The sequence below is a fragment of the Tinamus guttatus genome, unplaced genomic scaffold, assembly GCF_059628265.1.
Source record: "Tinamus guttatus ecotype Peru unplaced genomic scaffold, ASM5962826v1 Tinamus_guttatus_pri_ptg000203l, whole genome shotgun sequence".
Taxonomy (NCBI): Eukaryota; Metazoa; Chordata; class Aves; order Tinamiformes; family Tinamidae; genus Tinamus; species Tinamus guttatus.
The window spans coordinates 949,903-963,862 of NW_028288737.1; the positions used below are offsets into that span (position 1 = coordinate 949,903).

Consider the following 13,960-nt stretch of genomic DNA (forward strand, 5'->3'; position numbering starts at 1 on the left):
TAATGGATAGAGTGAATTAATTGCATATGTTTTGCAATGAGCAGTGAAAGCTGAAATATTACTCTAGCCAAATTCATATGCAATATGTGCCTATGTGAAAAGCGAGTAAGAAGTGTAGATACTTGTTAGGGAAAATCTCTTTGGAGATTTCAGAAGACCAAAACGCACCAATGACTGAGGTATCCTCAGCTCTCTTCCACTCACTCTGCCTCTGCCTGCAACCCACATCACATTTGCACTTTGATGGGAAGTAAGTTGTGCTGCGAGTTGGCTTGTCCTTTGCGGAGCGTTGTGGGGGTTGGCACGCGCCGAACCATGGGTGTGGATGGGAATGCGCTCACTTCCTCCTTGGCTGCATAACATCAGTCCTGCTGCACGTTTGGAGCTGTGGGACACGGGCAGAGCTAGCATTACGCTCTACTGTCACGAATCTGGCAATAGCACAACTGAATGCTTTGCATGATAGTGGCTAAACCCCTGCTAACTTTTGTCTCTTATGTGTGCTCCTCTGGGCAACCCGGAACTTGTCCTTTGTTCAGTAAAGAACAAAGTGCTTTGAAAATGAAAAACTGGCATATAGCAGCTGTTAATATATTGCGCATATCCATAATTTCTTAATGTTGGATGTTTTATGCAAACAATGAGGTACCAAAAACTTGGCATTTGCATTTAGTTTCACATAGCTGCACTCTCTCTGCATAGCAGTGTTTGGAAAGCAAATGTTTGGTTAGTATGTGGTTAAGCACTTTTGCAATACAGAAAGTGTTCTTCATTGCAAGCTATCTTTCCTGAGAAAGTGAAGTGTACTTTTGGTTTTTGAGTCCATGCAGACATAGTTTGTAAGCAGTGATTAAGATTTTATGAATACTTTAGGAGCCCTTTGAACTTGTATACTGGGTAGGTCAGCATCTGCTAATATTTTTATAATTACTTTTCTGTGCACTTTTGCTTGCCTCTTCCTCCCACTCTTTCCTTCACATGACCAAAATTATCCTAAAGTGCAGCTTTAGGTGTTGTGGGTAAAATAAATGACACGCTCAGCAGCTTTCAAGCTTTACCTAGTGCCAGGGTATGCCCTGAGGGTCATAGCTAGCTTGCCATTTGAACCAATGTCATAGCGAGCTTGTTGTTTGAACCAGTCATGTCAACATGAACACAGCCTGAGGGGGCCTGTGGCCGGTGAAGTGCTGGCTGTGGGGTCGGACTAGATCCTCAGATCTCAGAGCCAGACAAGCTAACTTACTTACCTTATAGACTTACCTTATACCACTGCCTTTCAAAGCAGTGTAAGTACAGCTATCCCTCAAATGCACTTCCAACGGCAAGGATCAGCATTCCCTCGGGGCTGATCACCCTCTGACACCCAAAAAGTTGCCATTATTTTAAATCCATATTTGAATAATAAATATATAATAATCATCATCCATTTATTTGAATCCATAATCGGATGGATTCCCTCGCCTACGGTACCACACAGTTCCTGCATGATATCAGTAGTTACTCAGTCCTTAACTTCAGGGGATCTTGCCTAAGCTTGTTGGAACTGGAGATGAAACCAATGGGAATTGCACTTCAAACATCTGTAGTGGTTCATAAAGTTCTCCAAAATACTAGATTCACCTCAAAATATCAGATGTCTCGTAGCAATCCAGCAAAAATAAACTATTAGCATATACACTTCTCTTCCTTAGTTTATCAGCTGTGAAGTGTTAATAGGGTGTTACCTAATTGGAGTATTATGAAATAAATTCATTAGAAAGTAATCAGGTCCTATGGAAAACCCCTAAGGAAATCAAAGGAAAGTTTGTGTAATGCATAGTGAATAAGAATTTGAAGGGACTTTTAAACTATGATGAAAAATCAATATGAATTTTGAAATACATTTTTAATGCACTATTTGATAGGAAACTGAGCTTTTACAGCTCTTTAACCTGGAAGTTTTTTTTTAGATTTGGTCTAAATCTAAATTTCATGTTTAGATTTAATGTAAGCTTAACATTGTGATGTGTAGCTAATACTGTATTAACTTGAGGTGGACTTACATAATCAGAGGGACTTATTGCTCTTTTTTTCCGCTAGGGAAAATTTTATTTGAATAAATATTAAATATTTTAAAAATATATATTTTTTTATTCTGTATGTGGCATATTATGTATCGTATTATGCATGTTACTTTATGTATTTTTTTTTCCTGAAGTCATTGCAGTTTGAATTGTAATAGCATTGGTGCTTTGTTGTATTTATGCTGTGACTCTGAAGTAAAGAGGAAGATAATGTGTTTGCCATTCCTAAGAAATGGAATGAGACCAGGCATGGCAACCCGTGTGTGTATGATGTTCACTGTTCAGCAAAACTTTGTGCATTCAGCAGAAAATAAACGATTCTAATTTGATAAAAAATGGTTATTCTGGAAGGGGAAAATTTATTTGTGCTTTCAGAAAACTGAAATGCTGATATCTAGAGTATCAAAGAAGAATATAATGCTAAAATGACGCTGACTAAACTTCTCCTTGACATTTGTTTTTTGTTCAGCTGTTAGTGAGTGGACGTCTCATAAAACACCAGTTGCAACCTGCATGTCCACAGGCACCTCTATTCTCAGGGCAGATAAACTGAAAAATTTTGCCTAGGAATTTCATGAGCACCAAAGGATTTCAGATGTGGACCAGGGTCCTACCGTACTAAAAAATGTGTTTCCGTATAAACACAAAAAAGCAAACACAATCTTTTCCTGAATTATTTTAATTTTAAAGTGTACAGTTTGAAATAACAGGGAAGCGTGGACTGCCTGATGAGGAAACTGCTGCATTTAGGTGCTGCTGATATCATAGAATAATATAACTGTTTAACAGTGATGCAAAAGTCATAAAATCACTTTTGTCTCGCAAGGTTTATTTCCTTACAGAGAAACTCTGACAACCCTCACTATAGTCAGTCACATGTCTTAAAAATTGTGTGCAATATATTTTACTTGATCAAGGAGAGGTAGGAAAACATTTCAAAACCCTAACTTTTTTTTTTTGGGGGGGGAGGGGGTCCTTTTACAGTATTAATTTGTAAAAGGCCTTATGCTTTTTTCTTCTGAATCCTGTAAGAAAGTTTGAAAGAGGAAAAGAGTCATTCTCAAGCTGCTGTTTACTCTATGACTTTTCAGTACAAGCTTCTGTCTCAGTTCTAAACTTCTGTCAGAAGTATTTATTACAATCAGGAGCTGCCCTGTAGGTAACCACACTGGTTATAGATCAAGAACTATGACCAGTTCATTGTACACTGTGATTCTTGCAGAGACTGAAAAAAAAAACGAAGAGAAAAAGCTGTTTCTCTGCTAGATCTGAATAGGTTTCCTGTACTTCTGGTTTAATTTCATCATTAAAGAATCGCTTTTGAAGCAAGAAGCACAATGCGTAGACTGTTATCAAATGCAAAATAAGGCCATGTGTGAATGCACAAATAAAGTGAGAAATTGCAGCATTTACCATTCTTTTTATTTGTTCTGCCAGAGATAACAAGTGGGAATAACTATTTTTTGTTTTAGCTGTTAATATGAAAAAACATCAGAGCAAATTGCTTGGGGCCAAATGAAGAAGTTTATTATTCTGTTTTATAGACAAATATACATTTCTCCATTCTCAAGTAATCTTTTGTTTCCTTTTTAATTATCACACCGAGGTCGATTTGTTTTCCTTTTCGTGGGGAGACAGGGACAGCATACATTTGTGAGTGCTTTTGGTGAATAAACTATTCATCCGCAGAGCTTGCCCTCATTCTGTGGTTAAGTGTTGCCACACGGGCTCTCGACTGCGAGCCTGAGCTGCACTTTACATCTTCCACAACATCATAGTTAATGCTTTGTTCTGAAAAATCAGAGAGGTGCCTGATTTGGGTTAGTGGGCAGCGATGTGAGCGGCAGCACAAGCAGGGTCGCACGGGCTCCTCGCTGCTCGCCGGGATGGGACGCGTGAGGGCCGGCGCGGTGCCACAGGAGCGCGGCGCGGGGAAGGAGCTGCCTTTTAATTCGTTTGCATGGCATAGAGAGGGCTCTATGCCTGAGCGCAGAAAAAAACTAAGTTACAGAAGTGTTACACAGAAGTAAACTAAACCATTTTTCAAAATGAGACTAGCAAATTTATGCTCTGCTTACTCAAACATTGAATTTTTTTTTAAGTCTTTCTGATAAAAATGCCTGAGTGGATCTTCCAGAATCAGTGGGGCAGACTTTGCTGGCAGGTATTTAAAAAAAAAAAAAAAAAGCTTTAACAGTCAGATTTCAACATAACCATCAGGATAAATGAAACTAATTCCACAGGATTTTATGATTTTTTCCATTGTCATGAGCAAGGCTCACTATCTTGTGCCCAAGAAGAAAGGGCAAATTCAGTGCCTTGACTAGCTGAATTTAAATGACATTAAGAGGTACAATATTGCAGAATGAAGTGGTGCATATCAAGCCTTTATTTTTTGTGATATTAAACAGATCAGCTGTTCTGTAATATAGAGGTTGACTCTACCATGCCCCTTCTTTGAGCAGCCAGTTCAGGAACATACAAGCAGTCTCGCAGGGACATGGTTATCTTACTGTTTTACATGCCTTTCAATGACTTACATTTTTTCTCTGCTTCAGCACTCGTTGAGGCCATTAGCAAAATATTTGCAAGCTAGTTAGCTTCAGTATAGTGCATGACCATTTCAGATTAATCCCTAACAGCAAGCAGAATTGGAGGGGGAACATGTCCGGTTTGTGTGAGTGACTTTTCTTTCTTTCTGCTTTGCAAGGAACCACAATTCTAAAAAAATAACTTGCTTTCATTAGGAAGCACTTCATCACTTTAATTGGTGCCTGCCTCTGAGCATGGGATGAAAAAGAATTAGATCCTGAACTTTCTCTTTTTAGTTTTGAGCCAATTCAATACTACTACTGGATATATTTCACACTCATGCTACTAAGTGGTGTGCCACAGAGCTGCATGCTGGTCACTGTGTCCCCATGACACAGGCATTTGTAGCTCTTCAGTCGTTAAAACGACACCAATTACCTTATTTTCATTTTATCTGAACATAGTTTATTTTGCAAGATGTGCAACAGTAGTGGCAAAATGAGAAATGTAACAAGATGCCTGCCAGCGATCATATCCTAATCACCTTAAAGGCTGTTTTATTTTATCCAAATCCAGTAGATAGCTTAATAAATCATTCCTTGTGCCACTAAATCTGAATCCATGCTCACCACTTTAACAGTGAACCGAATTCAGACACCACGTGCAAACACACACAGTCAGGTTTCCCAGCCTAAACCATTCAGTCTGTGCAGCAAAGCTGAGCAATTTCTTCTCTACATAAAATTCAGCCAGTTTTACAACTCTTTGGGAGGAGAAGATTGTCTATGCCAGGACCTAACTCTTTCTCTTTAACTGGTATTCAAATTTCAAGAAGTATTTAAGAGATATGGTTGAATAAAATATATTATTAAAACATTACACTTCACTAAAGACACTTGCTTTTCTTGCAAGTCAGTGCATGGCTCTTGAAGGTGGCTAGATGGAGAAAGAGGCTGTTCAAGCTTCATGGATGGGCATAGCACTGGACTAGGGGTGCATCTGGTTATTGCTTTTTGTGCCAGGAGTGACTAGGGGACAAGAGGGCCCATCTCTCTAGGGTGGCATGAATGCCAGGCTGTCTGTGCTTGACCTCCTCGGTTGAGCTGTAGGCTGTTGTCTTTGCAAGGAATCCCAGTAAGGGGATTGTGATTTGCACAGATGCATCTTCTAGGAACCAAACTGAAGTCCTTATTTTTGCATTTGAAGGTCATTCCTATGCGGCTCTCCACAAACTCATTTCAGAGTTGGGTTAATTAAAATGTTAAATGTCACTAAAATATGAGTGTGTGAGATGCCATTGAATAAACATGCATTCTGTACCTCTGGAGAGCACAGCTGGCCACCTGACTAGACTTCCTGCCTCTTTTTCATGTTTCCATTTTTTCCTCACTACTGGATTGTCTGCGTTATTTCCTTATGTTACAACTTTTCGGTTCTGGGTGAAAATGACTTTCGAAGTAACAAATCTTTCTTTGTTGTTCATCCCATGCAGTGTGAAAGGCGCTGATGCTGGCAACGTGATCAGACTATTTGTACCAGATATTGGGATGTTCATCGCGAGTCTGGCAATATGGCTCCTCTGCCGCAACATTGTTCAGAAGCCAATAACTGAGGACGCAGCACAGTACAACCTGCAGTTTGAAAATGAGGAAATGGTATCAAATGCACGTTTCTATCAGCTTTTAACTAATACAGAGCTTTGGCATTCCCATCTGAGTTGTATCTTGAGATGATTTCATGAGCAGTGAATGTGTTAAGAGTGAATTTGCTTTCAGAAAACTATACAGTTGAATCTAAAGTGGGAAATATGTTATTGTGCTTGTCCTTTGTTGAGGGAGGGGGACCAAGGGAAGCAGAATATGAAAAGTGGTCAATGCAGGACTGCATTTTTTAAATGATTTCATGTTAACACAATATTCAATGACAAATTGTTTCTTAACCAAAGCTGCCGGATAAATCTGAATAGGTTGCTTTCTACCTACATGGCTCAGTTTCTTAGCTAGCCTCTGTAATTCCAAACTTGGTATCCAAAAATAACAGCAGAATCCAAGTAATTATCACAGATTAGTATTAAAGAGAAGAGAGACCATATATTATATTCATGGAAGGAGGTATCTGAAACTGTGGTTACACAAACAGATGAATAAGCTTGTTGTCTTGTTTTTTGTGAATGGCCTTGCTGGAAGTGTTGGTGGCTTGCTGTATATGGTACTAGTGGAAAGGAGAATGACAGAGATACTGAAGACAAAAAAATCCACAGAAAGAGGAAAACGATTTTATAATATAGAAAGCCAAGGAGGTAATAGTTCAGGGTGTTAAGAAATTACCACTATGAATCTCAACATGTTTCTTATCAGACTGTCTCATGTGCCTTGCGTCTCATTTTCTTGTTTTCTTCTTGTTATACACATTGTGGGGAGGGGAATATTGTTTCTTTATTTTCAAGCCTGCTTTTTTAAGGGAAACAGTTACAATTTTGCTCATTTCAGATAGAAACATAGGAGTATTTTTAGTATTTGGGAGGATCAGCTGCCCCATTTTGGTACCACGATGGAGGGAGGGAGGTGGAAATCTGCTTGCATGTTGCCATGTTGTGGCAATGCCAGAAGCTGCTTGAGTTTCTAGCAGATTAGTATCAGGGCTATGTTTTACATTGGTTGCTTGTAACTCTCATGGGCTTTTTGGCATCTGATGATTGCCTGAAGATTGCAGCTTTCAGTTGTATCCTCTCTTTGACCTCATCCTGATCAAATACTCAAGACTTTGTTGTGTCTCTTGGAAGCCAATTGTATTGATTTTAAATCTGCTTTATTGTTGGAGCAGTGCAAAACAGATTTATGAATAGGAAAGGATCTGCAGGGGTATCTATAAGGAGAGACATTTGGAGTATTAAGTAGTGTGGCTCAGGAACATCCAAATTGCATGTTTTGTTTTCATTCCATCTCTCTTTTAAGAGAGTTGTATTTTAGCAGTGTGAGTCCAGACAGACTTCTTTGAAGCCGTTTATCTCTCGGATAGAAAATATGTTTCTCCATGTGTAAGAGAAGAGTAATCTGATGGCAGAAACTCAGAAGAAAAATAAAAGGACATGCTTCAGTTTCTCTCCATCTAAATGACAGTGTTTGAATATTCAGTCTATTAGTTCAGAGGTCGGCCTAGAGTCTGTGTAGGAGAACGGAGCAAAAGGGATGGGTGCTGGCTGCTAGAGGTTAATAGTAATTTGTTTGGAATGCAAAAAAATCCCTGCAAAACCCTGAGCTAACAAACACTGATTGCATAGAAGAGAGCACAGCTTTAAACTGGTTTAGTCGTAGATGGGCCGCTGCAAGGCAATCCACAATGCAATTAAACATGCCAAAGGACTCTGCAAAAAAAGAGTTTGAGGGAAAAGAAAGAAAAGTCTACAAAGAAATATACTGACTGGCAAATGGAAAGCTGCATAAATGTATTTTACCTCTTAGCATCAAAACTCAGCAAATCATAGAATCATAGAATCATAGAATGCTTAAGTTTGGAAGGGACCTCTAGAGGTCATCTAGTCTACAACCCCCCTGCACACGCAGGGTCACCTAGAGCACGTGGCACAGGACTGCGTCCAAGCGGGCTTTGAAGATCTCCAGAGAAGGAGACTCCACAACCTCTCTTGGTTGTAAGCTATATGTAAATTATACAGTAGATACAGTGACATCAAAAATTCTATGAGAAGGTTTTCTTTTTTAAAAAATGAATAATAGTTCCTGTCACCTGAGGTGATCCCCACTGCTTTAAGGTGTTTTGTTACCTTCATAACTGAAGTAATGCATATATGTTAGAATAGCCTGCCTGATTTTTAAAGATGGAGTAGACTGCAGAGTGGAAAATTAGGTATTCATTAAATAAATTTCTCCAAACTTCAGCTGTCTCTTTGTAGGTGTCAGCACAGAACATCCCGGAGCCATTTCTGCTAGTTAGGAGGAGGCTGCAAAAGCAGCTAAATCTGCTAGGAATATGTAATTGGCAGGATGGGCTGCAAGAGACCTAATGCGTATGTAGAGCATGCAAGTGAGTGTCTGAGTTGGAGGAAATAGTTGCATGGTCTAAAAAGAGACCGTGGGTTCTTTTGGGCTCTATGTGATATTTTTTGTGGGCTTTGTGGGCTTTATGTGATATTCTTCAATTCTTCCTTTCTTCTTTTCTTTGAGAAAGGGAAAACTTAATAAGCAATCAGTTCTTTGGCCTCTGCTCTAGCTGACTGATGTCTGTGGCCGTACATCTGTCTGGGCTTATACTGACACTGTAACTCTGCTGACTTTGAAAACACAAAGTGAGATGCAGCAGTAACTATCTTGTAAACAAGCACTCCAGGAGAAGTATTGAGCTCGGTGCCCTGCTACCAGGGGTACAGTCCTGCGTGTATTAGACCAAGCCCACAGCCAAAAGCCGAAGAGCTTTTGCTGGGAGTCCCTGGTCCAGTCATCAGAGATTCATGGCATGAAATTTTCCTAAGAAAGTGTCAGCTGATTTGAACAGGGCCAGGATGCTAGATGCTTAGGCCACAGATGTCTCTGTGAATCAAAAATCTGCATTCTGTCAAGCAAGCAAAAGCAGAGGAACATGTCTTTGCCTTTTATGTTTTTGCATGAAATTATTTATAAAGAAAAATTCTCAGATATTGCTGCTTCAGGGGAGCATGAAATACTATGGACATAGGTTAACTTAAAAAAAAATACTGTAGATACTCACCCCCTAATTTACATTAAAAAAAAAGGTCATATAATTATTGTGGTATTTTTTAGAAATGACCTTTTCAAAGCTCTGAGTCAGTCCCTCAGCTCTCAGTTGTCTCAGTTGTTATCTTGGCGTGCTGAAAAATGCCTGGGTTGAGTAGCAGCCTGTGGCGCTCTACTGTATGCAGTAGCCTCTAGAAACCAGCTGGAGAGCAATATGAAGGCACTGTTTGTGGATTAAGCTACAACTCGACATGAGGAAAGGTAGCAGGTTCAAGAAGCATTCTTTATAAAGCGGATGTCCTCCTTCATTACCTTGCATCCAACTTCAAGGGAAACATCTCATCAGGAAAAGTCTATCTGAAAGAGCAGAACTGGAGGGAGGAGATTGGAAGGTAGTGAGGGACTCTCAATTATTTGTAAGTAACGCTATCCCAGGAATAAGCAAAGAGTGTGGTTTTAATTAACAGTGAGTCATGAAGTAGGAAGGTCTGCCAGACACCAGGCTGCAGTCCAACTCATTACCACCCCTAAATGGTTGCACACTTGGAGCAAATGTGTCTGCAGGCCTTTTTTATTAGGGCTCAGAAAATTTAAAGCAGGTGAATTCAGCTGGAGACAGGCCCAGATTGCAAATGCTGAAAAGCACAATGCCAGTCACAAGGTGTGAAAGGTGGAAGAAAATAAGAAAGACAGTTAACTCCCAGCTGCAGCCGAAAGTATGTCATTTTTGATTTGGTGCAGATGGTGGTTTTATATGCCAAAATGCAGATGCAGTATATACAGTCTGATAGGTATTAGAAAGGAAGTAGCTTTTTCTTGAGACTGCAGATGAAATGCCTAATATTGTAAGTGACAGGGAAAAAAAATCCTTGTGAGATTGCATAACTTAAACTTTACAAGAGGTGTTGATCTTAATTGGAATATACAGTCGTAGTCTTCAATGCAACTTCCTCCCACAGCACTTGTCGCCTTGCCCATTCAAGCTTGTTTCTCATCCACATTCTTTTACAGAGTGATCTGCAGAGTCTGTACTTTGTTCCATAACTTTAGAGCCTCCACCCCTCCTCATTTCTGCGGAAGGCAGAGATTTATTTGGGATCTCAGAGGAAAAAAAAAAAAACACAAGAGGAAATTGTTTTAAGATAAACTGAAGTTTGGGGAAAATGTGAGGAAGGCTTAGCTTGGGTTAAGAAGCTGGACTTAATTCAGGAGTGCTGGGTTGGTTCTTGCTTCAGCCATAAACTTGTTTTGTGTCCTCAAGCCTTCCTGCCTCCTTCATGCCTCTCAGCTTCTGTGTCCTTGGCAAAGAGGGACAATCGTGGTGTTTTGTCTCCTAACTTTGTCTGTCTATCTGAACTGTAAACTGAGAGGCCAGGGTTGCTGCTGCTTGTGCTTGCACTGACCACTGAATACACCAAGAGCCATCTTTTGGTCCAGGTCTCTCATCTTTTGATCCAGGTGTGACAGCAATATGAATAGCACTGAATAGCTCGACTCTGAGAGTGCTGGGAGAGATGTGCCGTGCCTTGTCCAAGGGCTTCCAAGACTGGAAGTTGCCATTGGCCTGGAGGTCCACTTAGGCTAGTAACTGAAAGGAGCTGGTGCCTGGAGGACAACCACAATAGGCAGGAAGCAATAACCCCATTTGCCCATCTCCAACATTAGTGTTTATCCTGATCTCTCTTAGTGAGAGGCTGGTTTTAATCCTGAAACATATGGTTTCATATCCCTTCCAAAAACGTTGTTAATTATAGCTACTTTGGATAATCTTGTTAAACATACAATTATCCAGTGCCTTTTAAAGCCTCGTTACTTTCTTGGCTTCAGTGGCGTCACGGAGCAAGGACTTCCACGATTTAATAAGTGCTCTTTGATTTTATTTTGAATTTAACACTCTTTAATTTTATGGAAGACTCCTTGTTCTACATGTTGTAAAACAAGGCAAGATGCTCTAAGGGAAATCTGATGCATTTACTATCTTGCATATTTGTCTTATTAAAGATTAGTGATCCCTATTATTTTTTTCCATTTCTTTGGTCATTTTCATTACCTTTTAAGAACTAACTACAGTGCTGTAATATCTTCATAAGCTAAAGTGAATATCAATACCTTAGCATCTCTGAAAAGGTTTTATTGATTTAAATGAAGGAATTATGTCATTATTTGTTAGATTCTGAGATTGTTGAGTTAGGTTAATCCATTAGTATCACTTAGCTTGATACCTTTATACTATGGAGAATTAATTCAAACTAGAGAACAGTTCTGAGGAAAAAATTGATATCCTGTTGCTTGTAGTCACTAACACCTTGCTAATTCTCTTGCTTGCAACTGTGGAGATCCTCTTTGAGCTATCTATGGGATGCCCATGACACTGTTGAGATGAGCATCCCATTTTGCTTAAAGATTGTGAAATGGATATCTTCATTTAATTTTACTGTGCTAGTATTGAACACTCAGCTAGCCTGATTAATTCTTAGCAGTGTGGAAATCTCTTGCCCCTTCTTCCCAGCTATGAGATTTGCTTCTTCACCATTTGCTTCTCTTCACAGATAGCAAACGAGCAAATTGATTATCCTGAAAAGTGCCACAGGCGATAAAGAGGTTCTTTGAGCCTCTTGATGCTGCCACCTTTTTCTTCATTACCTCCTTTTCTTTTTTTTTTTTTTTCCTTTTCATTGGCATCTCCCTTTAGCATAGCATTGGCTTATCATGCCCAATTGTCTTCATGACCAAATGGTCATGAGTATTTTTTTTGTTTTTGACTTCTGAAGAACTAGTTAAAACCATACAGATTTAATAGGCTTTGAACATGGTATAAGTAGGATTTCATACCTCATTTCTATGGTTTAAAAGGAGTAGGTGAAGTTTTCTTCTGAGTTCGCTTGCAATGTTTATAATAGTGAAGCTTTCCAGACCTTTCCCAGCTGCCTTCCTCTGTAGCTTTTCTAATTTGTCCTATCTGAACACAGGTCAAATGCTTACAAGTTATATTAGCTTCTCAGTTAGATGCACGTGTCTTTGGATGAGTCTTCACACAAATCCATAATCATACAACAGTACTTCAGATGGATGATGTTCCATAGTGTGATAAATTGTGAATTGACAAATGCTAATAGCATGTTCAGTCTGAAACTTTAGCATGCACCTGTCATGATTTGATTAGAAACATGTTAAATAAATGGTGATTTATTTATTTATTTATTTATTTAATTTGGCAGTTTTTCACAGGCCTTACTGGTTTGTTCTTCTAACAGTCCTCCATTCAAAATTTTGAGATATAGTATTGTTTATCAGCAGAGAAAAATACTAGAATAATATTTCCTTTGAACAGCCTAAGTGATTAATAACACAGCACAAGAAGTCTGTCGGGTCAATGAATATTGCTATTGCCTGTTATTGCTGGCAATTTTATCATGCAATTCCCATGGGAAGGCAGGAAGCAATGTCTTGAAACAGGGCAATTTGTTTTCCTCTCATTGCTCCTGATAAGACTCTGCTCTGTAATTTTGCCATTTCTCTAATTTCCATTGTAAAGGTATTCATGACAACTTCATAGCCATCTTTTAGTTCTTGCGATCTTTTGCTTGAATATACTGTTTCTATTTCAACATTAATTTCTCTGGTATTTTGAAGAAATTAAAAAACACAACACATTTCTTTCAAGTTTGTTTTGAAATTCAAAAGAAATGATGCAATTTGAGATCTTCCTGTAAATTAGATTTTCCATTCTCAGCAATCTGTGGGTCTACACAGTGGTCCACCCCTGAATGAGCTGAGGTGGTAGTGCCAAATAACCACAGCAATCCAGATGGGCTATTTATCCTGCTTCTCAGGAAGATGGATAATGGTACAATGTGTGTATTTCTCCGTCCAGGAATTACTCCTTATGGGTGCTATGTCATTTCACATATCTGCAATAGCTCATTTAGAATTTGTACTGAATCGTGCCTTGTAGTCATATCCCAAGTCTTCTTATTTCCTTTTCACTAGAAAACCGTGTTTAATCATCTCAGGCCAAACCACCAAACTCTGCCTGTGAGTTCCCTCTCTTTCGCATTTGGCTTATATGCCCGACAGCCTTTTGAAATCAAGATGTGAAACTCTATTTCCATATTTGCCAAGAGAGTCTTGTGCTGAAATCACTTGATGTTTGCTCAGGTGCAGTACCTTGGGAAGTGAAATAATCTTTGGCCCTTTGCAGTACAATATCTATTGTATACAGGATTTAATGAGTTGCCTTCCTGTTATCCTGCTTCAGAACTGTGCTCATTTTTATTTATTCTTTCCTTTTTTTTTTTTTTTTCTGGATCTCAGGATGCTTCTATGCCTATGTACTTCCAGCAATAATCCCCAGGTCATTTTTTTTGTAAGGAAAATTGTAGGAAATTTTCTAGGAAATTTTACTATGTAAATAGATGTCATTCATTACTATCGAGCTCTGTAAAAGCACTGAATGCTGTTTTTAGTGGAACATCCCTCTAAAATTTATGTTATAGCATGTAGACATTAACTCAAGCTTTAGCACACTTCAGATCTATTAATGATAAAGCTATTCCTTAAAATCAATAGCCTTCCTTGAAGTTAATTTAGAATTTTTGTTTTCAGTGTTTCAGGTGTGTACTATATATTTTAGAATGCTGATTAACTTCTGGAATC

General features: G+C 39.0%; 1 protein-coding gene across 1 annotated transcript in view; it reads left to right on the forward strand.

Moving 5' to 3' along the window:
* The window catches only part of PIEZO2 (piezo type mechanosensitive ion channel component 2), a 280,266-nt gene that overhangs the window by 147,915 nt on the left and 118,391 nt on the right, over positions 1 to 13,960 (forward strand). The window contains exon 5 of the mRNA XM_088524117.1: positions 6,088 to 6,250. Coding sequence (XP_088380243.1) covers positions 6,088 to 6,250 — 163 coding nt within the window. The remainder of the gene's footprint in view (positions 1 to 6,087; positions 6,251 to 13,960) is intronic.